General features: G+C 43.0%; 1 protein-coding gene across 2 annotated transcripts; it reads left to right on the top strand.

Annotated features, from left to right (window-relative positions):
- Nucleotides 1–318: 318 nt before the first annotated feature.
- Nucleotides 319–26,856, top strand: LOC135090616 (probable ATP-dependent RNA helicase DHX35). 2 transcript variants are annotated; one of them, XM_063987528.1, is made up of 15 exons: nucleotides 319–359; nucleotides 20,265–20,331; nucleotides 20,513–20,730; nucleotides 21,175–21,411; nucleotides 21,827–22,073; nucleotides 22,316–22,477; nucleotides 22,723–22,869; nucleotides 23,200–23,335; nucleotides 23,790–23,896; nucleotides 24,162–24,341; nucleotides 24,761–24,882; nucleotides 25,459–25,541; nucleotides 25,745–25,845; nucleotides 26,337–26,490; nucleotides 26,686–26,856. In XM_063987528.1, the coding sequence occupies exons 1-15, from the start codon at nucleotides 333–335 to the stop codon at nucleotides 26,810–26,812; spliced, it is 2,115 nt and encodes a 704-aa protein (XP_063843598.1). In that variant the 5' UTR covers nucleotides 319–332; the 3' UTR covers nucleotides 26,813–26,856. The 2 variants fall into 2 exon arrangements, with proteins under 2 accessions (XP_063843598.1, XP_063843599.1); XM_063987529.1 differs by lacking the exon at nucleotides 319–359 and adding an exon at nucleotides 19,999–20,080.

Here is a 26,856-nt window from a genome sequence, read left to right as displayed (position 1 = left end):
CTCTCTCTCTCTCCTTACCTTCCCTGCGCTATTTACGATATCATTTCACCTCATTTCACCTCACCCCCCTCGTCTCACACACGTAAACGCGCCGCCTCACTCACAACACTCACCACACGTGCCTTCACTCACATATCACACACATGTTTCCATTTTCCTCCCCAATCGTCGAAATTTCCCTTGATTTTTGAGTGGCGGTCCCAGCCTTGTATCTTTACCACCTGCTCTGAAGGGGGCAAATCTCAGGACACGGGGGCACCTTCGTTACCTGAGTGCTACCATTTATCCTCCTCACCTGTGCACCTGTTGTTGTTCCAGACTACCTGTGTGAAATGATCTACGGAGGAAGGGGGCAGGAGGTGAGTCATGTGTCATCCTCCTACATGTTTTCCTATTCATTTGTATGTTTCGTTGTTGGAATATATATATTGCTTCACTGATTTGTTGTGCAAGGTGTTCTTCCTTTGTCATGTGCCTGCAGGTAAAGATTGGTCTCCTTTCAATGTGTGTGTGTGTGTGTGTGTGTGTGTGTGTGTGTGTGTGTGTGTGTGTGTGTGTGTGTGTGTGTGTGTGTGTGTGTGTGTGTGTGTGTGTGTGTGTGTGTGTGTGTGTGTGTGTGTGTGTGTGTGTGTGTGTGTGTGTGTGTGTGTGTGTGTATTTATGATTGCTTTTGCTTCAGTGGGGGATGAGGGCGTGAGTTTGTTTGGTGGTTCCCCTAATCCTTAATATCGAAAGTGACATGTTTGTTGGTGAAACTTTCAGAGAGAGAGAGAGAGAGAGAGAGAGAGAGAGAGAGAGAGAGAGAGAGAGAGAGAGAGAGAGAGCTAGTGTAAAGTTTGGAGCCACGACAGGAAGCGGCCCTAACGAGGCTGCCAAACTCTGATTAATCTGCTCTCTCTCTCTCTCTCTCTCTCTCTCTCTCTCTCTCTCTCTCTCTCTCTCTCTCTCTCTCTCTCTCTCTCTCTCTATTACACTGCGTTTCCTCATTCCAGATAAGAACCTCAGCTTTTTCTCCTCCCGACCACTCGTTCTCCCTCATTCTTCCCTTCCCTCCCCTCCCTTCCCCTCCCATGCTACATCTTACTTCCTTCCCGCCTTTCCTTCCCCTCCACTTCCTTCCTCCAAGCCTCAACAAATCCACTTCTTATCCCCAACATTTACTGAGTTTCCAATGAGTGTCTCCCTCCTTCCTTCCCTCCCTCCCTCCCTCCCTCCCTTCGACTCTTCTTCCACTCTCTTCTTCTCTTCTTCCCTCTCTCTTTTTTCATTAACTCTCAACATTGGAAGAATTTATCAAGCATGTGAATCAGAGACAGAAATTCCGGTGGTATATTTGATGGTGAGAGAGAGAGAGAGAGAGAGAGAGAGAGAGAGAGAGAGAGAGAGAGAGAGAGAGAGAGAGAGAGAGAGAGAGAGAGAGAGAAATGTAAGCCCTCGTATTGGTCACTGAATTGTAAATGAAAGCCGAACATTACGTACAAAGAGAATTTTGAGGGGAATTTCATGGCACACAATGGAACTTTTAATTTCTGGTTCTCTTTTATGTGATCGGTGAGTCGGATTCATTAGGCGCGGAGGTGATTCTTCTGCCGCGCTAATGAAAAATGACTGCTATTGTCTTTTTCATTCCCAGGTGAGTTTTAGCTTCACTTCAGGGTGTAGGATATTAGCTGGGTTTTTTTTTTTTCTTCTTATTTTACCTTTTTTTTATACAATGCATAACTTGACCTGACTTTTCTGTCATTTGTAATGTGATCTACATTTTTTAACTTGTTAATTTACAGATGTATTTTCATTTTCAGTTTAATTTCTTTGCTTAATTTTCAAAATGTAGGAGTTATGTGAGCTTGTTTTGTAAAATGAATAATTCCACTTGACCGTTTGATTTTTTTTCTTGATTTCGTTTATTAACTTTCAATTACCTTTTCCCTCTGTTTGACATTAGTATGTTTATTTGTATTTTGAGTAACTTCTGTCCTCCACAATTTTTCCATTTACTGCGTACATATTTTCTTTATCAATGAACAAACTTCATATTTGATATTTCACCTTTTTTTGGACAACAGTTTGCTTATGTCGTGCAATGAATAACGCTTGACCTCACCGCTTAGCATTGGTACTTAATAAATATTTTTTTCTTATTATTAGCATAAAACTGATATTCCCTGTTTCTGGGACAACCTTTGAACAGGAGCTACTTATTCGCCCGTTTTCTGTGCGTAATACGTTGTCTTTGAAGGGGGACGACTAAAATTATATCGTAAAACAAGCTTTCAGAGGGTCACTAAGGGGCCGAGAACGCCCCATTAGTAGCAACGCTGTAGGTAAATAGCGTCCGGACCCTTCAAAGGACTCCAGGTGGGCTTATTTAAGGAGCCGGGCCACTATGGAGGCTGTGTTTCATTCCAGGCATTCCAGGACCCTCCAGCGCCTTAGGGCAGAGGGCGATATTGGGGACCTTTGACACACAGCCTTTGTGAGGTGGAAAAGAGGGGAGACTTAACCCTTTGTGAGGTAAGGGAGCGAGAGGCGTGCTGAGGTGTGAGGCCGCTGGGGAGAAGTGGTACAGGTGTGTGGAGTGAGGGACGAGTGACGAGGAGAGGAGTGGTTGATGAGTGACGGATGCTGAAAGTGAATAATGAATGGAGAAGTAGAGCCTGGGGAAAAGTGAAAGATGGGAGAAAGGAGGGTGGATGTTTAAGGAGTGAAGAAAAGGAGGGAGGGATGGAGGAAAGGAACAGGTGAGGAGGGAACAAAGGTTGATGATGATGGAAGGATGCAGCTAGAAGAGCAATGAAAGAAGGAAAGAAGTGTAAGGCAGATGGTAAAGAAACAAGGTAAAGGAGGAAGAGGTGAGTTGAAAGGAAAGGTGGATGAGTAAATGATGGAAGCATGAAGCTAAAAGAGGAATGAAAAAATAAAAACGGAATGTGGATGATTTATAAGTGAAAGGAAGGAGGGAGGGAAGGAGTAATAATGCCGGGAGAGAAGAGAAGGGGAGAGTGAGGGGGGACAGTTAAGAAGTGGAGGGTAGGAGGTGAGGAGGGAAGGAAGTGTGCAGCAGGTAAAGTCAAAAGTAAAGAAAGGTGTGAGGCAGCAAGTTAATTAAAGAGTTAAGTGAGGGCGGTAAGAGAGTTAGATGAAGGAAAGTGAAGGAAGTGGAGGATGTAAAGGAAAGTGTGGAAGGGAGAAAATCGTAAATCATCATTAGGGAAGATCATGAACGAGAAAGAAAACTGGTTGGATGTTGCTGATGAAATCATCATTAGAACATTAATTACTTTCTTAATCCCCAATTATTTTCTGGAAGCGCTGTCAGGTTCATAGAAAATGGGATTATCGAATTATAGAACTCGGACATTCTTTTTTTTTTTTTCCTGATAAACAGAGGAAGTGATTTAAGACTGTAGTTTAGAGAGCAAGTTAAATTGGGGAGCAAAGTTAGTACGTTTTTGTGTTTTACGAGAAGTGGATCCAGGATGATGAGGATGAGGAGGATTATGTTGATGAAAAGAGGAGTGGGAGGTGCAGGATAGAGAAAATTAGTGAAAAATGAAGGGAAAATACAACGCTCATCTTTCCAACCCTCCCCCCCAAAAAAAAAAGAAAAAAAAGATGGTTAGCTTACTTTTCCGCATCAACTGTTTTTTTTTTTTTTTTCGTTCTCTCACATCATTTTCTTACTGCTCCACAACACTGCTGTCACCTGGCAAGCATTTCCCCGTCGTGAGCGAAATGTTACAGTGAAAAAGTTTTACGAGGTAGAGACATCCGTAGGTGTTACAGAAATAAACAGAACAGCGGTGTATTGTTGAAGTCAGATCATAAGAATTAGAGTAGTAAATACACGAGGCAAGTTGAATAAAGATAAACAAAGAATAGATTGATCGATAAATAGGTGGATGGATAGATAGATGAGTAGGTTACAGTTAGAATTAATCAGAAGAGAAATAAAGGATAACTGACAACTAATATCAACATAGTACCCGCCTTTCATTTGCTCATTCCTCACACACACACACACACACACACACACACACACACACACACACACACACACACACACACACACACACACACACACACACACACACACACACACACACACACACACACACACACACGCACGCACGCACGCACGCACGCACGCACGTACGTACGCACGCGCGCGCGCACACACACACACACACACACACACACACACACACACACACACACACACACACACACACACACACACACACACACACACACACACACACACACACACACGAGAACAAAGAGAAGCACGCCGAGTAAATTCTTTTTCTCAGCCAGGTGTGATTCTTGGAACAATTAAACACCCACGCTACACTAAGCTCAAGGAAGAGGAGTTGCATCACTTTGAGTGGTGAACCAATTTGCAACCATTTTTTACATTTTTTTATTTTTTTTTATTTTTTTATTTTTTTTATGAAACATCACTTGGCTGGAGCTGATATTAATTCTCTCTCTCTCTCTCTCTCTCTCTCTCTCTCTCTCTCTCTCTCTCTCTCTCTCTCTCTCTCTCTCTCTCTCTCTCTCTCTCTCTCTCTCTCTCTCTCTCTCTCTCTCTCTCTCTCTCTCTCTCTCTCATACTTTTTTATTATCCAACGCAACCAAAGGACAAGAACTACGCATCATATTAAGAAAAATCAAGATTAAAGAGAGAAAGCAAAAGTCTCTAAAACATATTGTTCAGTTACCAGGGACGTCTTGAATGAGTCGCTATGGGAAAAATCACAAAACAATAGCGAGGCAACGTGCTCCTGAGGTTACCTGTGAATGAAGTGGAGCGAAGATGCTGGCTAACTCCTGTATGAGTGAAATGTATATAAAACTCACGACAAATTTAGAAAGAAAGTGAAGGATCATACACACACTAGCAGACCCAAGAGAACACTGACCCTGTGAGTTTGCAAATATAGCGAAATGTACACGCGACTGACGATTTTAAAATGATTTTGCAGAGTAAATCTTACATAGCGTCAATAGGGAAGAGACGTGGGCGAGGCTTGTTCACTTAGCACACTTAGCACATTCAGGAGACCAGCAACCATGGACACTGCACAATATAATAAGAGAAGCAACATTGCGGCACACTCTATGAAAGGCAGTCAAAGGAAGGATCAAATGAGACGACTTTTGCCTCCATCCTCTTCATTAAGTGGTGGTGTGGGTTGGAATCTCTCTCCACACACACGCACACAAGAGGCGCTCGTCTCGGCGGCATTTATTTGGCAGGAGGGAAAGAATTAATGCAGACGATACAGCATGCCAGCCTCCATGAAAGTGAATGATGCAAGAGTTGATATACGAATTTTGCAGTTAAATCCCAGGAGAACAGGAGGCAGGTCCACTGCAGAGGAGTGCAGCAGGGTGCAGCTATAAATAGTTGTTGACAAGATTGTTTAGTCTGCCGTGAAGGAAAGTAAACTGGAAATAAAGATTATTACTGGAAACACTAGACGACTGACAGAGCAGAGTGGTGCTTTAAACATGGCGGCGAGGAGTGCATTGACTGTGGCCTCGATAATGCTTCAAACTGATCCGCGCGCGCGCCTGTATACTTGTAATTTCCCAACCTAATTAAGATAATGAACCAATTGCTTGACATTGCGTTACCTTGAGCTGCCTTCCCTCCCACCCCCTATTGATCAAATACTTGCTTTTCACCAATAAATTCCTCCCGCAGTGACGCATTCCACTCGTTTATTTTCCCAGACGAGACTCAACAGTGGAAGAGTGAGCGTGGGTTATTTCCAGCCAAGACTTCATTGCGGAGTGACGTCGCACTTGGCAGACAATTAGTGGCTTAACTCGGGAATTTCCTCTTAGTCAACACAAGAGTGGCTTACGTGAAATTTCCATAATTACATACGCGAGGCTCTTTTAATCGTTGTACTTTTTACCAGCCTAGATTTTGGTGTTGCCGCGATTCCCACCTTAATATTGGTGCTGGCGCGATTTCCACCTTAATAGAGACTGCATATTAAATAATAGCGAGCGTCCTGTTTGGAAGACTGCGTTATTCTTTTTTACGCAGCTGACTTGTATGAAGGCCACAGAGGGAGAGTAAACAGCAGCAGACTTGTGGCCCTTTACGAGACTGTGATGAGCTACTGGAAGATTTAAAATGAGAGATGTAGGAAATAAAGGCGAAGGCTTCACCCCACCAGTCATTTTTCTAATCACAACACTTGGAGGCTGGAGGGATGGGATGATGGGGAGCAACCTTGCTATGGTGTGTGTGTGCGTCTTACCTTGACTTCCGTTGACAGGATGTGTTTGTAGTTATTCAAGTTTTCACGGATGTTTTCATGATTCTTGTGATAGTTTGACAAGAATGCTGCATCATTAATTATAAAAAATCGCAAGAACTCAATTTATCACCTTTATGATGTTTGAAAATACTCAAAAGCTTTTAGAAATTAGTCCAACCAAACCAATCCTAACCTCTCCTCTCCTCTCCTCTCCTTTCCTTTCCTTTCCTTTCCTTTCCTTTCCTTTCCTTTCCTTTCCTCTCCGCTCCTGTCCTGTCCTGTCCTATCCTATCCTATCATAGTCTACCCTATCCTATCATGTAGTGAAACAATATAGGAAGGCTCTAAATGTAATCTCTGTAACCTTTAAAAAATACTCCTTATTAATGCCAAAAACGTTTAAGAATACGAGTCCAACATAACCTAACCCAACTTAATCTAACCCAATCTAATCTAAGCAATCCTATCACAACTTATTCCAACCTAACGTATGATAAAGTAATATAAGCAGGATCTAAAAACTCTGATGCTGCTTGGTATAATTTCTCAACCCTTCGTAGTCCTCTGTACTTCGAGCTCCTGAACCACACTTGCATATCCATTATCCACTCCCCTGAAGTAGATTGAGTGAGGGTGAGCGGGTCATGTGTCTTCCAGGGGCGTGGCGTCCTGTCTCGACTCCTGCCCCCTCGCGGCGCCTCGTCAGGAAGATGATAAAAAGGGTGACATTATTCTGGCGATGAAGAAGAGGCAGGGATGGCGAGAGAGAGAGAGAGAGAGAGAGAGAGAGAGAGAGAGAGAGAGAGAGAGAGAGAGAGAGAGAGAGAGAGAGAGAGAGAGAGAGAGAGAGAGAGAGAGAGAGAGAGACTGGTGTTCATCTGGAAGAGAAAGATATGTTGTGTAGCGAACAAGGGAAGTTAAATATAGCTGCGAGAGAGAGAGAGAGAGAGAGAGAGAGAGAGAGAGAGAGAGAGAGAGAGAGAGAGAGAGAGAGAGAGAGAGAGAGAGAGACTCCTGTGACCCTGCTCACTAATACAAAACTTGAAATTAGCGTCATACATATGAATGAGTTCACGGAGACGAGGTGACGTTTTGACAGGAAGCTATTTTGTATCAGGGCCTGGGATGATATGACGTGTGTGTGTGCGTGTGTGTGTGTGTGTGTGTGTGTGTGTGTGTGTGTGTGTGTGTGTGTGTTACTGTCTCTAGGTACACCCGCGCCTCAGTAATCCAATTCTCCTGCATCACCCTCCAGTTCCTCATCCACTTATACCGCGAAATAATTAAAATGTAATTGAATTCCTTCTCCCTCTCACTCCTCTGAAGGGGGAACTTGTTCAGTATTCCAAGTCAAGGTCGCCGAGGATTGAGGGAATTTCTAAGGCTACTCCAATCTAATCAGTCCTTCTACCTGGCCTTGGTGATTCTATGGCCTCAACTCTCCCGTAACTTCACCTTTGTACATATTATCATTATTATCTTTCGGGTCCGAGGTGGAAGTGTGGACGTTGTGTCTTTATCTTGATTATTATGCTTATTTTTGTATTTTTACTTTGTATTTTATTGTTATTCTGTTTATTTTCTTTCGTGTTTTTCGGTGTGAGTTGGGTGATTCTCTCTCTCTCTCTCTCTCTCTCTCTCTCTCTCTCTCTCTCTCTCTCTCTCTCTCTCTCTCTCTCTCTCTCTCTCTCTCTCTCTCTCTCTCTCTCTCTCTCTTTGTGTGTGTGTGTGTGTGTGTGTGTGTTTTCTTTGGATGTATAGTGTGTATGCTATTTTCATGCTGTTTTCAGTCAGTGTCTTTATTTGGTTTTGTTATCGTATTTGATTTCCTTGTCACTAATCACATTTCGGGAGCCATTTGCTAATGAACATATATTTCCTAAACAAGTGTATCTCTCTCTCTCTCTCTCTCTCTCTCTCTCTCTCTCTCTTCAGGTAAGGTAGTGAGAGATGTTCCCTTGTGCGAAATATTGGTGTGTGTGTTGCGGGGATGGGGGAGGGGGAGCAGGCCGGAAAACGAGACACAGGTGTAAAACAGGTGAGCGAGATCAAATTAAGGCAGGGAGGTGAGGCAGGAGCGGAAATTGAGGGCAGGGGTGGATGAAGCACAGTTATGGCACGGGATGAGTAGCTGAGTAACAGGTGTGTGAGACAAAAAGGTGCAAATGATGTAGGCGAAAAGGTGTGACGGTGAATAACCTCATGGATAAAGGATGTGGTGGATAATGAACGAGTGGATGAAAATGGATGAGTTATATGCATCTGAGTAGAAATTAATATGAAATTGATAGATAAAACATAGACGATGATAAAGTAAATTAAAATGAGTTCAGTTTAATGTGGATGTATTTGATGAAACAGGTGAAAAGCACAGGTGACTACTACAGGTGTGTCAAGTGCAGGTGTGTCACGTTTGCCACCTCGATTCGCTTCGCCCACCAGTTACGGAGTGGCGGCGCAAAACTCGGGTATTTTCACAGCCTTAATTTCATGGCTCGACAGGGTGCAGCTTTGCCCCAAAACAAGGCTGGCAAATTGGTTATTAGAGCGACGCCAAACACGACATGGCAGCGAGAGTAGAGACCAAGGGAGGGGAAGGAGAGGGGCGCATGGGGCAGGTGGTTGAGGGAGGGGAAATGGGGAAGCGAACGTGAAGAGAAAAGACAGGGCTAAGTGGATATGAGAGTGAAGGTGACAGGAAGAGTAATGTAGTAGTGACAGGAAGAATAGAGGGAAAGTAGTACGAGGAGGAAAGGCAAGATTAGGAAGGAAAGTGGGAATGTGATGGGATATATATATATATATATATATATATATATATATATATATATATATATATATATATATATATATATATATATATATATATATATATATATATATATATATATATATATATATATATATATATATATATATATATGAGAAATTGTAAGGAAAAATAAATTACCTCTTGTGTTAGAGGAAGACACATTTGTTCCACTTTGCATTGTCTTTATGTAATGGTAATGATTATAATGGTAATGATACTACTACTACTACTACTACTATTACTACTACTACTACTACTACTACTACTACTACTACTACTACTACTACTACTACTACTACTACTACTATTACTACTGCTACTACTACTACTACTACTACTACTACTACTACTACTACTACTACTACTACTACTACTGCTACTACTACTACTACTACTACTACTACTACTACTACTACTACTACTACTACTACTACTACTACTACTACTACTACCACTACTACTAAAGGCATGTACGTGCGAGGAACTCTCTTGGTAAACTGGACGGAAGATATTAACTTAAAATATTTATAGAGAAACATATACTTAACATTTTATCGTCCTCCCAACGAACCCGCCACATTTCTTAGAGGCGAGGATGTGGCGGCGTGGGGCGGCGGCGGTGGTGGAGCCGTGGATGTGCTGTAGTGGTGGAGGTGTGTGGATGTCATATAGACCAAGTGTGGCTAGTGGCGCTGCTTGGCTCATGTGGATACTGGTGGAGGTGATTTTGTGTGTGGTGAATGTGGTGGAGGGGTGAGTGGGGAGTGAAGTGTAGGTGGAGAGGCGAGAAATAATAGATGGAGGAAGGGAAGTAGAGGAGAGATGAGAGAAAAGCGAGGAGGAGGAGAAAGGAGAAAGAGGAGGAGGAGGAAAATTAGAGTGAAAAGCGTGGAATGACGTGGAAGAGGAGTTGGAAGAGGAGGAGGTGGAGGCGGATGTGTGGATATCGTCATAATTGAGTTTTGTCTGCGTGGAGAGACGGAACAAGAGGAAGAGAATTAGAAATAAGAGAACAAGAGCAAGAGAGAAAGAGGACAGGTGGAAAGGGAGGAATAGGGAGTCACTGGGGAGGGAAGGGGTCTTGTTTTGATGGGAAAACTTAGGCAGACTCAGCGGTCAGAATTAGCGAGTTACGGAGAACACTTTCAGGAGAATCACTTTTTCCCTCCCTTCATCTGCTTTACGCCAATTACCACCAAATTGTCTTTTTCCGCACTCTGATCAGCTTGATGGAATATGCAGATGTAAATTGAAATTCTATTCTATTCCTTTTTCCTTTTTCCTTTTTTTCCTTTTTTTTTCTTTTTTTTTCCTTTTTTTTTACCCTGGAATACCGTGACATATTGTGTGTGTGTGTGTGTGTATAGGAATCTATGAAAGTCGGTAATAACATCAGATGATACGAACGAGAAGAAAACCAATGAAAAGCTCGGTAAACGAACATTATTGAGAGAGAGAGAGAGAGAGAGAGAGAGAGAGAGAGAGAGAGAGAGAGGAGAGAGAGAGAGAGAGAGAGAGAGAGAGAGAGAGAGAATCACCAACAAAACCACCACCACTACCACCACCACCACCACCACCACCACCACCACCACCACCACCACCACCAGCAACGTGAAATAAGATTCGCAAGGTAAAGAAAGAATGCAAACTAAACTAAACCAGGCAAACAGATCTCACATTCCTGCCTCCCTTCCCTCCTGCCTCCCTCTCCCCTCACCCACACACGTAACCTTCCCTGCGCCGCCTTCGGGAGCTTTACGGACGCGGTGTAGCGGAGGAGGCGGCGCAGCGGTGATGTGTGGCAGCGGGAAGCAAGACCTAGTGGTGGAGTTACGGTGCAGGGGCGTGGCTTATCCGCACAAGTGTATTCTAAACTTGTGCTTGTGCCTGAAGGAAGATGAGGAGAGATCATAGGATGAATAGGAAGGGTATGAATAGAACGAGGAGGAGGAGGAGTAGGAGGAGGATGAATGGAGGTGGTGTAACTGTAGAAGAAGGAGATGAGAGAGAGAGAGCGGAATGAGGAAAGTGATGTGAAGAGAACGAGGAGAAATGGGGGAGATGCGGTAACCATAAGAAAACGACGAGAAGAGAGAGAAACAAAGAAAAAAAGGGAGAGAAAATAGGATGAGAAACGGAACAAAAGCGATGAAAATGGAATGATAAACAGGGTAAGGAAAATACAAATAAATAATAATGAAATAAGGAGGGACAGCAAAAAGAGGACGAGTCATTGTAGGAAGAACATGAGGAACGGAATGAATCTTACTGAATTACGACTCGGGCGAAAAGAGAGAGAACAAGATTAAGAGAAATGGAGAAAGCTGTGACAATAGAGCGAAATATAAGAGGAAGAAGAGAAGGAGTAATGTAATAATGAACAAGAGGTGCAGGATGTATTTTACCGACTTACGAGAAGCAGGACGAGAAGAGAGATGATTAAAAGAAAAGAAGAAGCGATAACAAAAAGAACGAGGAATATGAGGAGGAGGAGGAGGAGGAGGAGGAGGGGGAGGAGGAGTGGGAGTAATATAATGAAGAACAAGAGGAGAAACCATCATCCTGTGACTTCCCATGCAGTGTGCGGCTGAATATCTCCCGGGAATTCTCTTTCACTCGTCGCCGCGTCTTCGGGTGGGATAAAAGCTCCTGGAACAAAGACCCCGACATCTGAACACGGATGCTGCTGCGTCTCCCTCCGGACCAACTTCCTGACGGGGACGTTGACGCCTCTCTTCTCCCCTCCTCTCCCGTACTCTCCCCTCTGTCATAACTTCAGGGCGAGGCGGCGGGTCCCGTCACTCCTCAGGGCAGGATACACAGCCCTGAAGGATCTCCAGGGATGTCTCTTGTGTGTCTCCCCTTCTCTTCCTTTGTGTTGTGGGACGCTTGAAGGTACTGTAGTGTTGGTGTGGAGGTGTGGGTTTGTTGGTGTTAAAGTAGACTAGAGAATGAAAGGTTTATCATGCGTTTGACAGATAGTTGATGGTTAGTAGAGTGAACGAAAATAAGGCAGTAAAGGTAGAATTTGTTTGAGTTTTCCTGCCGAAGTGGTTAAGGATGGAGGAAGGGTAAATTTTCTTTTAGTTTAAAAAGTGGTGGAAGATTTAGTTCCGTAGTGCAATCGTAGAGGCTGATAAGGATAATGGTAATAATGTGGATTTTTAGCTTCATTAAGTCATTTGAGGTTACATCGAAATTCAGAAGTCTCTTTCTCTCTCTCTCTCTCTCTCTCTCTCTCTCTCTCTCTCTCTCTCTCTCTCTCTCTCTCTCTCTCTCTCTCTCTCTCTCTCTCTCTCTCTCTCTCTCTCTCTCTCTCTCTCTCTCTCTGAACCAACATTCGGCAGGTAAGGAAGACCACTGATTAAACCACATATCTATTATTTTAACAGCGAGTTGCAGCAACTCAAGAGCACGACAAGACGTTTAGTTTAAATGTATATGTTGTGTGTGTGTGTGTGTGTGTGTGTGTGTGTGTGTGTGTGTGTGTGTGTGTGTGTGTGTGTGTGTGTGTATACGTGCATATTTTTTATAGCTATGAACACCCTTAGGACGAAATTCATATCATTCCTTCTTTCGTCTCGTACTCAATTTTAAACTGGTGAATAAGTAAGAAAAAATCAACATTAATTTCCTATTATTATTCATTTCGAATCGGTGGGAGTTTGGGTTCCCTGAAAAATATTTTACTCTCTCTCTCTCTCTCTCTCTCTCTCTCTCTCTCTCTCTCTCTCTCTCTCTCTCTCTCTCTCTCTCTCTCTCTCTCTCTCTCTCTCTCTCTCTCTCTCTCTCTCTCTCATTTCAATGATTATGTTTATGTGTATCTAGTGATATTAAGGTTATTCTTTGTAATAGCTCCGTGTCATGTACAACAACGACAATTAACACCTCACTATGGCAGGAAATAAATAGAGCAGGCAGGTACAGTCACGTATGTGTTGTAGTAGATTTTAATTTTAGGAATATCGATTGGAGCTTGATGGTAAGTAACAAGGAAGCAGATGAATTTCTTAAGGTAATTCAGGATAATTTTCTAAAACAAGTAATCGTAGAACCCACAAGGGGGAGAACAATATTCTAGATTTAATTCTGACTAACAAGGAGGAAGCAGTAACGCAGGTAGAAGCTGTAGGACAGCTACGTTATAGTGACCATTGGGAAATTAGGTACAAATTAAAATGGGAGGAAACTTTTAGAAGCAAAAACATTAGTAAAATATCTGACTTTAGGAGAGCAGACTTTGAGGGATTAAAAAGGTACCTCCAAGGAGTTGACTGGCAACGGATACAGGGTGAGGTCAGGTCCGGGACGAAGTTGAGAGAGATAAGGCAGGAAGAGAGAGGTGAGGTGTGAGGGTGTAGGGCAAGAGAAGGAAAGAAGTGCCCGAAGGGTCGGAGGAGAGAGAGGGGGGAGATATGTGTGAATATGTTGGAGGGTCAGGTCATGCTGATATGGGAGAGGTGAGGTCGAGGGAATGAAAGAGGATGGAAGGGACCGAGATGAGAGGATTAGGTAAAGTAGATGTAGTTGAGTTGTATAAATTACGTACAGGATAGTTAGCAAACATCCCGTATAGAGCAATAAGATCACAGAGAAATTACCGTAAATGGATGACTGTTAGGTTAAAACACTATATAGGGCGGAAGAGAAGTATATATAAGAGATCAAAGGCAGGGGAAGAGGTTTTAAGACCACAATATTATCAATTAGTTAGAACAGTCAGGAGGTTAACAAGGAAAACTAAAAGTAATTATGAATTAAAGGTAGCCAGTCAAGCGAAAACGGATTCCAAGGGATTTTATCAGGTATATAGGACGAAGAATAAGGAAGCAATATGTCCATTAAAGGCAGCAGATGGGGAGCTGGTTAGTTCTGGGGAGGAGATAGTAAAATTCTGAAAGCAGGATATGCCGAACAGATGTTTAGAGCAGATGAGAATGAGAGGCTGACAAATATTACCATAACTAAGGAGATAGTGAAACAGGTGATAGATAGGTTAAAAAGTTCAAGACACCAAGACTAGATGAAATATATCCCAGAGTACTTAAGGAATGCAAGGAGGTTATTAGTGAGCCGTTAGTTTCTGTCTTTAGGAAATCACTTGAGTCAGATGAGGTACCAGTAATGTGGAGGCAGGCTGATATAGTATCTTTAAGAAAGGATATAAAACTATAACGTCAAATTATAGACCTGTCAGCTTAACTTCAGTTGTAGGTAAAATAATGGAGTCAATAATAGCGAACATTTAGAAAAACTAACTTGATAAATCAGTCACAGCATGGCTTCACGAAGGGGAAGTCTTGCCTGACGAACTTGTTAAGTTTTTACAGTAAAGTGTATGAGGCAGCAGATAATGGTGATGGTTATGACATCTTATATCTGGACTTCAGTAAAGCGTTTGACAAGGTACCCCATCAGAGGCTCCTGAGAAAGGTTAGGGCACACGGGATAGATGGTGAGGTGTTCGAACGAAATTTATGTCATGTAGGACACACTGTGGCCTTGCCGTAAATGTAAGTCTTTTGGGGGAGGAGTCTGATGTGGCTGTAACAGTTCTGAGAATGTGCGGCGTCTTGGATTTTTTGTAAGTCCAGCGAGCTCTGTACCACTCCATTAGCTGAGCTCAAACTGCGTTCGTTCGTGTGCTTGTTTACTGGCAGAGTGCTAATGCGCATGCTCCCCAGTCCATTATGTACTATGACGTGTGTGACCACGTTCTTTTCTGCCATTATCTATTAATAACATCCGTATTTCTGGCCAATGCCAAGACAGCTCGTTATCCTGTAGACAGGAGGGAACCAATTGAATTAGAAGGTGAACTTCAGATTGAACATGGCTGCTATCGTAACCGAGTGGAATGAGTGTAAATACTATTACTGGAATTATACTGCAAAATTACATTTTTTCCAAACGATTCGGCGATAGAATTTGTGTTCGTGGGGCTTTTTATCGCAATCTGTGCAGTGTCTGGAGTGTAACAGACGTTGTAAGTATATATCTGATAAAGTTAGATTGTGTCGGTTAGGTTAGATTAGTGCCTTTAAGTGGAATGTCCAAGAGATGTGAAAGTCACCACCCCCGTTAGGTTAGGTTAACCTTGGTTAGGTTAACTTACTTAAGTTGGGAACGGCTAGGTTAATGTCCTTGAGTTGTGTTCCAGGTGGGACAAAGCCCTACCTTTAGGTGAGGTTAAATAAGGTTGGGGTCCAGGGGTGGTGAGGTCCCGCTTGTTAGGTTACTTTAGTGTCCGTTATGAAAATTTCCTTAAAAATGTTACTTTTTTTATCTTAGATTCTTTTTTTTTTTTACTCCATATTTCACCTATTTTCTTTCCCCCGCTACTCGCTGTGGGAAGTCACCTTATCGCGGTGGCTGGGCTTGAAGCATGGTCGGACCGAACTCGTCATACAGAGTTCTTGACTCAGCTGACGGGCACCGAACTGTTCGGTGTCCGTCAGCTGAGTCAAGGACTGTATACTAAGAAGACAGTCTGTCTACTCAGTGTTAAATTTTTGCTCTCGCCGCGACATTGGCGCCTCCAGCTCCTAGAGGGAAATATTACTCCCGCTCGCGTAAGTTTACCATTACTCGCATCATTTGTAAGCAAATTTTTCTCGAGGTATCATGCTCACTATACATTATTTGGATGCAAAAATAATAGATTTATGCATTATGTTTAAGTTTGATAGCGTGAGTGCAATTCCGCTATTCCCTTCAGTAACTAAAGCTGTAGCTACAATCACCCATCTTTTTTTGGATGATATAAATTGATTATGTTGAGACGACGTGAATTACGAATAAATCAATCCATGGATCTCTGAGTTGAGTCCTTATCGTGCTGCAGAATGGACAGGTGTAATGGTGTAGTGGTGGTGCCGCACAGGAAAGGTTCCAACAGGAGGCTCCAGAACCAAGGAACCCCCACCACTCTAGAGTTCTATAATCTCACCCACTACTGTTTTCATGCCATGATTGATACTCCTACAAGTCCACAATACTTAATTATATCTTATTATCGTTATGAATGCGAATGTTCACATTAAAATCGGCAGCAGTAATTCCTATTGAACTTTTGGTGCGGGATGAACCAGTTAGAGAAATACTGTATTCAAATACATGTTTTTTACTCTTAGAAGATAGAGTACTTGGGAACATTGACTGTTGGACGCCAGCGTTCAAATCCCACTAGTAACTTAAATAAAAATGAATAAATAAAAATAAATAAATAGATAAAAATAAACAAAAAATAGATAAGAAAAGACTTGTTATAAAAACATTTACATCATAACAGACATTTCTTCTTCATTATATATTATTAACATGAACAAAAGATGCGGAAATAGGCCAACTTTGCAAGCAGTGTGTTGGGTTCTCGTGGCCCAGTGGGTAGAGTGATGAGCTTTAAAATTGACTGACGTGAGGGAAACGTGGGTTCGAACCCCACCCAGAACTTGCAAAAAACTTCAAAGTGCATCCATTCCATCACCATGTGTGCCTACGAAGCACACAGTATGGTGATGGAGCTGCCCAGGGGAGGGCTGCCCTCCCCATCCCTTTTCCCATCTTGGGAACTACAAGGACTACCAAACTGACTCTCCTGAGTAGGTTAACAATAATAGGCTAGGATAGAATAGGATAGTCAGTTTGGAGGTCCATGTAGTGACCAGGGTCAGAAGGAGGAAGCAGCAGAGGAAGAAGGACCACCACCAACAGCAGAGGAGGAAGAGGGATCACCACCACCACCAGCAGAAGAAGAAGGATCACCACCACCACCAGCAGAGGAAGAAGAAGAATCACCACCACCACCACCACCAGCAGAGGAAGAAGAAGGACCACCCTCATCACCAGCAGAGGAAGGACCACCCCCACCTGCATCAGAGAAAGAAAAAAGACCAGCAGCAGCAAAGGAAGAAGAGGAAACACCATAAGCAGCAGCAGAGGAAGAAGGACCACCAGCAGCAGCAGAGAAAAAAGAAGAAGGACCACCACCAGCAGAGGAAGAAACATCAGCACCACAAGCAGTAGGAGAGGAGGAAGCAGCAGCACCAGCAGAGAAAGAAGAAGAAGAAAAAGGACCACTAGCAGCAGCAGAGGAAGAAGCAGCACCACCATCATCACCAACAGCAGCAGAAGAAGCAGCACCACCATCATCACCACCAGTAGCAGCATATCAAACACCAAGAGGAAGAGGTACCACCACCACCAGCAGAGGAAAAAGAAGCAGCACCACCATCATCACCACCAGCATTAGAGGAAGAAGAAGAAGGACCAGCAACAGCAGAAGAAGAAGCAGAAAAAGAAGTACCACCAACAACAGCAAGAGAGGAAGAAGAAGGACCACCACCACCAGCAGCAGAGGAAGAAGAAAAAGCGCTATCACCAGCAGTAGCAGAGGAAGAAGCACCACCACCGCAAGAGGAAGAAGAAGCAGCAGCAGAGGGAGAGGAAGGAGAAGCAGCAGCACAACCAACAGCATCACCACCACCACCACTTCCAGCACCAGAGCAAGAAGGACCAGCAGCACCAGCAGCAGAGGAAAAAGAGTAGAAGCAGCAGCAGCAGCACCAGTAGCAGCAGCAGAGGAAGAAGCAGCAGCACCAGCAGAGGAAGAAGGAGCACCACCAGCAGCAACAGCAGAGGAAGAAGAATAAGGACCAGCACCACCACCAACAGAGAAAGAAGCAGTAGCAGCAGAGAAAGAAGAAGCAGCACCACCACCACCAGTAGAGGAAGAAGCAACACCGAACTGACCCTGACAACCTCAGGCACCTTCAAGGAGGTTAAAGATAGGTTAGGATAGGATATGATAGGATAAAGTTAGTTTGGTGGTCCATGTAGTTGCCAAAATCAGTAGGAGAAGGAAGAAGAAGGAAGAAGAAGCAGTACCACCACCGCCATCAGAGGAAGAAGAAGCATCACCACCACCATGAGAGGAAGAAGCACCACCATCACCACCACCAGCTGAGGAAGAAGAAGAAGGACCACCACCAGCACCAGCAGCAGCAAAAGAAGAAGCACTACCATCAGAGGAAGAAGAAGCATCACCACCACCACCACCACCGCTAGTTGAAGAAGAAGAAAGACCAGCAGCAGCAGCAGAGGAAAAAGAAGAAGCAGCACCACCTTCATCACCAGCAGCAGCAGAAGAAGAAAAAGCATCTGACCCTGACCATCAGAGGAAGAAGAAGCACCACCACCACCACCACCACCACCACCACTAGTTGAAGAAGAAAGACCACCAGTAGCAGCAGCAGAGGAAAAAGAAGAAGAAGAAGAAGAAGAAGAAGAAGAAGAAGAAGAAGAAGAAGAAGAAGAAGAAGCACTACCACCATCAGAGGAAGAAACATCACCATCATCAGAGGAAGAAGCACCACCATCAGCAGCAGAGGAAGAAGAAGAAGCGGCAAAAGCAACTACAAGCAGCAGAGGAAGAAGAAGGACCAGCAGCAAAAGAAGAAAAAAAAAAAAAAAAAGCAAGAGAAGAAAATGAAGTGCCATCACCACCAGCAGCAGAGGAAGAAGAAGCACTACCACCACCAGCAGGAGAAGAAGAAGAAGCACCGCCACCATCACCACCTGCAGAGGAAGAAGAAGCAGCACCAGCAACAGTAGAGGAAGAAGAAGACGCAGCACTACCATCAGCAGAAGAAGAAGAAGCAACAGCACCACCAACAACTGAGGAAGAAGGGAAAGGAACAGCACCACCACCATAGGAAGAGGAATAAGCAGCAGAGGAAGAAGAAGCACCGCCACAACCACCACCAGCAGAGGAAGAAGAAGCACGCCACCACCACCAAGAAGAAGCACCACCATTCGCTAGCAGAGGAAGAAGTACCGCCACCATCGGAAGAAGGAGAAGCACCACCAAACTGACTGACTCAAGCAGGTTAAGATTAGGCTAGGTTAGGTTAAGTTAGGATAGGATAAGATAGGATAGGATATGGTTAGTTAGGTAGTTCATGTAGTTGCCAGGGTCAGGAGGAGGAGGAAGAAGAAGAAGCAGCAGCAGCACCATCATCATCATCAGAAGAAGCTTCACCATCATCATCATCAAAAGAAGAAGATGAAAAAGAAGAAGCAGCACCAGAGGTAGAAGAAGCACCGCCACCATCAGAGGAAGAAGAAGCATTCATGACAACGTTATTCAGTTCACTGAGAAAACCCTATCATTGTTTGCTTGCTTAATCACACAAAAGCACCACCACCACCACCACCATTAGTTGAAGAAGAAGAAAGACCACCAGTAGCAGCAGCAGATTAAGAAGTGAGGGAGTCAGCATTCACAGGCTCACCTGTGAATATCACACTGCTGCTAAGATATCACACCACACTTCAATACATGAAAACTTATGAGCTGGATTCAAGGAATGACCATGAATAGCTCCATCACAATGCCATGTAACCATTAGGCTGATACATAACCTGCCACCTGAATAACCCAATGACACAGACCTCAGATACATTACACAAATTAAGGATCGAGGAACTTCCGAGTCTACCTCTCCTCTCAGAATTCTTGGGAAATTGAAAGAAGAACAAATTCCACTTTGAATTATTAATTTTAGACAGTGCTTTGCTGAGCAAGATTAAATGCATGCCCGAGTGGACGAATCGCATTCCTCCCCCACATTCTTCACAGCGACGGCCACTTGGCGATGCTGCGGCGCTTTTATTTTTTATTTTTTACTAATCAATTAATCAACCAACCAATCTCCCCACAAAACCCCCGATTCCCAAGTCTCCCAAGCTTGTTTGAAAAGTTGGGGCGCAGGGGAGAAGAGGGGAGATGGAGTTGTAATATAGAATTACCGAAATCAAAATTAAATAATTGTTGATCGGATTTTTCTTTCTTTTCTTTTCTTTTCTTTTCTTTACTTTTTTTTTTGACATTTTGAAAACGTTGAGAAATCGTTCGGATGTGAGTCAGGGACGGAATCCGGATCGACACAAACGTAAACACAGCTGGCGGCGCGGCAGTTTGGGAGAGGTGGGTTGTGTGGATGAGACTTGCTTGTTATGAGTGTATTGAGAGTGTATTGTGAGAACTGTGAGTGTGTTGTGAGAGTTGAGAGGCGAGGCGACACGACAGCAAACTCTCTACAGGAAACTATTATTCTGATAAATTACCATGTGCTTTTTATTTATTTATTTTATTTATTTATTTTTTTCAGGTGACCTGTTCATGTGTTCGTGTACGTTTTGCCGAGATGTCTCTCAAAGGACGATTTCTCAAGCCAGGTGGGTGTGAAATTAGTCTTCCTTTCATTCAAACACTTTCCTAGTAGCTGAAAATGATCACTCTTATTACAATAATTTTTTTTTTTTTTTTTTTTTTTACTACCAGCACTACCATTATCATTATTGTCATTACTATCACTCTCATCACCATCATGAGCATTTCTATCACCACCACCACAAGGAGACGACAGCAACTACGCCGAGGACCGCAGTGACGTGGAGCCCACCAGTGGCACCTCCTTCATCTTCAACCCTAACCGTAACCTGAGTCTGCAGGCACAACGGCAGCGTCTCCCAGTCTTCTCACTGCGCAGCCACATACTTTACCTTCTTGAGAATTACCAGACGGTTGTTGTCGTTGGTGAAACAGGATCAGGGAAGAGCACTCAGATCCCTCAGGTGTGTGTACTTGTGTGTGTTCAATGCTGATCCTTCTAGTTCTGTCTCTGCTTTGCTTTCTTTTGTCTTGCAGAGTTTTTATAGAGTCACATTTCTTGCCACCAACGAATAACAACATTCTTTCTTAAACAGTGTCTACAGGAGAGTGTGTGTATGTGTGTTTCTGTCTCTAATTCTTCAAGTTCTTTCCCTTTTGTGTCTTCTTTTGACTCACACGGTTGTCATAGAGTCATATCTCTTACCATCACAGGATAACATAAAATTCTTTCCACAACAGTGTGTACAGGACTATGTGTGTGTGTGTGTGTGTGTGTGTGTGTGTGTGTGTGTGTTTCTGTCACAAATTCAAGTTCTATCTCAGCTTTGCCTCCTTTTGACTCACAAGATTGTCTTTGAGTCACCTTTCTCATCATTACCTTCTCATAACATTTCTCTATGTGACAGTACCTCCAGGAGGCAGGCTGGGGGCAGGACGGAATGATCTGCATAACGGAGCCTCGCCGTGTAGCCTGCACCACCCTAGCTGAGCGAGTTGCTGAGGAATGTGATGTGATACTGGGCAGGGAGGTTGGTTATGCTATTCGCTTTGACGATCGCACCTCTCCGGGCGTGACGCAGATCAAATATGTAACGGAAGGACTGCTGGTTCGAGAGATGATGGCAGATCCACTGTTACGGCAGGTGTGTAATAGTAATGACTGATAATAGACGAAGAAGGGCAATAAAAATAATGATAGTAACACTTATTTATCTCATATTGCAGCATAATTATGATAGGTGAGGTATATAAAAATAATGATAGTAACACATCAGCAGAGTAATGATAGATGAGATATGTAAAAAATAATGATAGTAACTTTTCCACTCCACATAGTACAACATAATAATGATAGATGCTAAACAAGGGAGATAAGTAAAATTATAACAGTAACACTTCTTCACCACACAGTATAGCATACAAATCATAAACAAGAGATAAGGAGGGGAATAAAAATAATGATAGTAACACTTCATCCCACAGTACAACATATTAATGATGGATGATAGATGAGGGAGGTGAGTAAAGTAACGATAGTAACACTTCTTCCCTGCACAGTACAGTGTCATTATGGTTGACGAGGTACATGAGTGTACTCTCTTCACGGATATCCTGTTGGGATTGCTGAAGAAGGTACAGCGGAAACGGAAGGACCTTAGGCTCATTGTGTCATCTGCTACAGTAGATGCAGATCAGCTCTTCCGATTCTTCAACCACAATGCGACGAAAGATAAGACAAAGGACACAGCGGCAGTGGTGTCAGTGGAGGGGCGGAATTTTCCAGTTGATGTGTTTTATTTGCAAGGTTGGTGTTTGTTTGAATGTGTGTGTGTGTGTGTGTGTGTGTGTGTGTGTGTGTGTGTGTGTGTGTGCTTTTAGTTTAACTTTTTGGTGTTGGAAGGAAGTTTTGATACTTATAATGATGATAATAAGTGATAAGAATAATAATGCATTCTGTATTTTCTCTAATGATAACAATAAAAAACAAGTAGATAAACATTGGTAAATAACAAATAAAAACATTCTTTCTCTCCTACATACACACAGAGGCGGCTGCAGATTATGTACGAAGCAGTGTGGATACAGTTCTAAAAATCCACACAAAGGAAGGTCCTGGTGGAGTTCTTGTTTTCCTGACAGGTGTGGAGGAGGTGGACAAATGTGTGTCTGCCCTAAGGGAGGAAAGCAGTAGGTTGGGGGAGAAGGGAGGTAGGTGGAGAGAGAGAGAGAGAGAGAGAGAGAGAGAGAGAGAGAGAGAGAGAGAGAGAGAGAGAGAGAGAGAGAGAGAGAGAGAGAGAGAGAGAGAGAGAGAGAGAGTCTGTATTTCATTATTTTTTTTGTCCATCTATCTGCCTGTCTATATGCCTTTCCTTCTCTGTCTTCCTTTTTCCTCCATGTTTATTCTCATATCTTCTTTTATTTTCTTTCTCTAGTCCCTTTTCTTCCTTCTGCAGGCAAGATGCAGGTGTGGCCTTTACATGGCTCGCTCCACAACAGTGACCAGCTACAGGCATTCCTCTCACCGCCACAGGGAGTTAGGAAGGTGGTGGTGGCAACCAACCTTGCTGAAACTTCCATTACCCTGCCAGGCATTGTGTTTGGTGAGTGTGGTGGTGGTGATGACACCAGTAACTGTTCTACACTTCATTCACCTGACTTCAATTTGTTTTCATACTTGTTCTGAAGGATTAATACTTGTAATATTGTTTCCCTATTAATATTAAGAGGAAAACACCTCAGAAGCTAACTGATAAGGTGACTGAAAATTAATGTAGGAATGATGGGAAATGAGTGCATCAAAAAGTTGCTTCATACACTGTGGTGGGGCGGTGGATGGGGCTTCCAGGATACCTTAGCACACATTCTGTCATCATTATCCAAGCCATCACCACATTCTCACTAATCACATGCCACACACCACCCTGTGACAGTTGTGGACTCTGGGTTTGTCAAGTTGCGCTGGTTCAATGGGCAGTCAGATGCACTGGTGGTGGTCCCAGCCTCCCAAGCCTCGGCCAATCAGAGAGCGGGGCGGGCTGGACGCACTCGCTCTGGCCAGGTGTACAGGTGTGTGTGTGTGTGTGTGTGTGTGTGTGTGTGTGTGTGTGTGTGTGTGTGTGTGTGTGTGTGTTTGTATTATTGTTGTTGTTGTATTAGCATCATAATCATCATTATGAGCCTGTGCAGTTTTCAGGTGAATCTCAAACATAAATATTATTATCATATATATATATATATATATATATATATATATATATATATATATATATATATATATATATATATATATATATATATATATATATATATATATATATATATATATATATATATATATATATATGCAAACTTTTGAAGGGCATCTATCTCTATGCAAATATATAGTCATGCTACTGCCTAAGAAAATAATTTTGTACTAATTACTGTATAATGTAACATAATTACTGGACATCCCTCCAAAGCACATTTAAAAAAAATCAGCTCATCATTTCCTCAGGCTGTATTGTTGCTATTCTCACAGGCTGTATAAGGAAGAGGACTTTGCCACTCTCAGCCAAGCTACACCTCCTGAGATGGTCAGAACTAACTTGTCCTCTGCTGTGCTTAACCTCATGGCTCTTGGGATAGGTAAGTAGTAGTAGTGTTAGTGGTAGTAGTAATAGTAGTATGCTCTATGTAAACTGAGTCAGTAGTTGAGGCAGGTGAGCACATATCACTGCCACTGAACTACCTTAATTAATTACTGGCACATACTGTCTCTCTTATTCCAGTGCTTCCTTCCATCTATTTTTTCTGTAGCTCATACTCATTTCAGAGCATCCCCTTTCTTGCATTCCTTTCACATGCCCTCTCCTACATCCCTCTCACATGTTCCCTCATCATTTCTTCTCAGATAATATGCTGCGTTTTGACTTTCCATCTCCACCGCCAGCCAGTCATCTCATAGCAGCCCTTGATGAACTGTTTGCATTAGGGGCTATAGGAGAAGATGGCCAGCTAACACGACCCCTGGGACAAAATATGGCTGAGTTACCCCTTCCTCCACAGCTGGCCAAGATGTTACTGGTGTCAGGTGTGTGTATGTGTGTGTGTGTGGTATAGAGGGAGTGAAATGTTCTAGTGTGGGGATGTTTCTATACCCTGTTTGTTTGTCCATTCAGTTGATATACAATTCTTGCCTCTATCACCTCTTCTTTCTATATTTGTCCAGTCTTTCTTTCCATCAGGTGATGAACATTCCTTGCCTCCATAACCTCTTCTAATCCATTACTAGTCTACTGGAGAAAGCTGTACTTTTTTTTTATATACATAGTTCAAGCATCTTCCCTTTGTAGATTTTTACTTAAATCCTATTAATATCCAGTTTTTCATTGTCCCTGCAATAGTAGATCTTTTCTGTTTATTCCTTTTTTTTGTTCTCTCAGATTTTCAGCCTCTGTTTGGCCAAGCAGTATTATATAATCTTTACCTAGCTTTCCATCTATTTTTCAGGAGAGCATGAATGTTCTGAGGAGATCCTGTCCATCGTGGCCATGCTTCAAGTACAGAATGTGTTCATCGACCCCAGAGGAGGACAGCGCCACATAGCTAGAGCCAGGCAGCGTAACTTTCAGGTAAAGATATGGTGAAGTTGTTATTTCTTCTTGAGAAGGTAGTGTAGCAAATGGAAGGTGTAGTGCAGTTGAGGCAGACAGGCAGCTCCTCAGCACTCCAAACTTTCTGTCCATCATCGTCATCCATGCATTTATACAAGCTCCTCTAGAAACCATCCAGTGATTGAGGAGCACTCACCAGCTTCAGGCTTTGTTCCTTTCAGCCATTGACAACTTTACTTGTGAACTAGTCTCTGCCTGTCTGTTTCCTGTTATTTATGAACTGATCTTTGCCCATCTGTTATTTATGAACCAGTCCTTCGTCTTCCACCTCGTCTCCTTGTCATATTCTGCTCCATATGTTGTCTTCAGGTCTTCTTCAGCTTCAACACACTGGTCTCACAACTACCTCATACTCCTATATTTCTCTAAATATATGGCTCTTCTCTCACTTCCTTCTCCTAACATGTCCAAACAACCTTCAGTTAACAAGGAAGCATACCATCTCACGTTTTATCCATGCAGTTAATTAAGAACTCCCTAACCCAAGTGAACCATAATAGTAGTACACCTGTTTAAGTCTCCCATCTCCTCCAGGTGAAGGAAGGGGACACACTGACTCTACTCAATGTTTACAAGAGTTACCTGCGAAGTGGCCAGAGCTCGAAGTGGTGTGGGAGGTGAGTCTGTTATATTGTGCCTGTCTTTTGGCTTCTTGTTAGGTTAGGTTTGATTTGGTATGGCTGCCTGATTCTTTGTGTTTTAGTAGTGTTTTTTATGTTTTAGTGTCAGTGTTTTCATTTTATTTTGTGTGTTCTTTATTATTTTCTGTTTTATTTTATGAGTGCTTTATTTTAATACTTTACAAATTCTCCCTCTCCAGGTACTTCATCAACTTCCGAGCATTGCGTCGTGCAGTGGAGATAAGAGGGCGAATGGAGAGGCTCTTGATGCAGTGTGGTGTTGAAATGAAGTCTTGTGGTGGTGAGTGCCTGTGTGTGTGTTTACCTGGTTATAGAATGAAGGGAGTGATGTGCTGATGTCAGGGTATCTTTGTCTGTATTTATGTAGTCTTTCCTTCAATTGATGTATATTTCTTAGCTCTCCTCTCTTATATGTATATTCATGATGTGTTTCCATTAGTTGATACCAAATGACTGATGATCCTTCAGTTGATGTACACTACTTGCCTCTGTTATCTATTCTTCTTTCTGTATTTATTGAGTTTTTTCTTCAGTTGATGTACACTGCTTGCCTCTATTGTTTCTTTTTCCATCCAAATTTCAGTTTGAGGAAGCTGTACACTTTTCCTTATATCAAACAGTTTATAGACTTTCCTTCATATTATCCCATGTCTCATAAATGTGACAAACTCCATCTCTCCTTACTGCACAGCACAATTAGGTCAGGGTACATTAGGCTAGTTTAGGCTTGGCACAAACTCCCTGACATGTCCCCCGCTCTCACCCATGTAGGAAATGTGGAGAGTATCCGAAGGTGCATCACAGCAGGTCTGTTCCCCAGCGCTGCCTTCCTCCACCACTCCGGCTGCTACCACTCTGTGCGTACCTCCCTGCCTCTTCACATACACCCCTCCTCCACCCTGTACACCCTGCCCCAGCCACAGTGGTAAGAGAGATATATTATTATTATTATTATTATTATTATTATTATTATTATTATTATTATTATTATTATTATTTTAGTCGTAGTAGTAGTGGGTGTAGTAGTAGTAGTAGTAGTAGCAGCAGACTATAATAATAATGCACCACCAGCACCACTAACCTCACATGAGTCAACCTAAGCCAACCATCACCACCACAGGGTGATATACCACGAGGTTCTGCACACCACCCAAGCCTTCATGCGTGACCTGACCGTGATAGAACCCTCCTGGCTGCTGGAACTGGCACCGCACTACTACGAGAAGACCCAGCTGGGGGACACCTAGCCCTCTGGCCCTAACAACCTGAATTAAATACTTTAAGAACTAAA

This window comes from Scylla paramamosain, chromosome 35 (assembly GCF_035594125.1).
Source record: "Scylla paramamosain isolate STU-SP2022 chromosome 35, ASM3559412v1, whole genome shotgun sequence".
NCBI classification, from domain to species: domain Eukaryota; kingdom Metazoa; phylum Arthropoda; class Malacostraca; order Decapoda; family Portunidae; genus Scylla; species Scylla paramamosain.
Note: the sequence above shows the minus strand (reverse complement) of the source record. Positions and strands in the feature narration are given on the sequence as shown.

Excerpts from the sequence above, each read along its gene's own strand:
- LOC135090616 (XM_063987528.1), top strand. The coding sequence starts at position 333 with ATGATCTACGGAGGAAGGGGGCAGGAG. Across the intron at positions 24,342-24,760 it reads CAAGATGTTACTGGTGTCAG|GAGAGCATGAATGTTCTGAG; the intron begins GTGTGTGTATGT and ends TCTATTTTTCAG. Across the intron at positions 25,846-26,336 it reads TGAAATGAAGTCTTGTGGTG|GAAATGTGGAGAGTATCCGA; the intron begins GTGAGTGCCTGT and ends TCACCCATGTAG.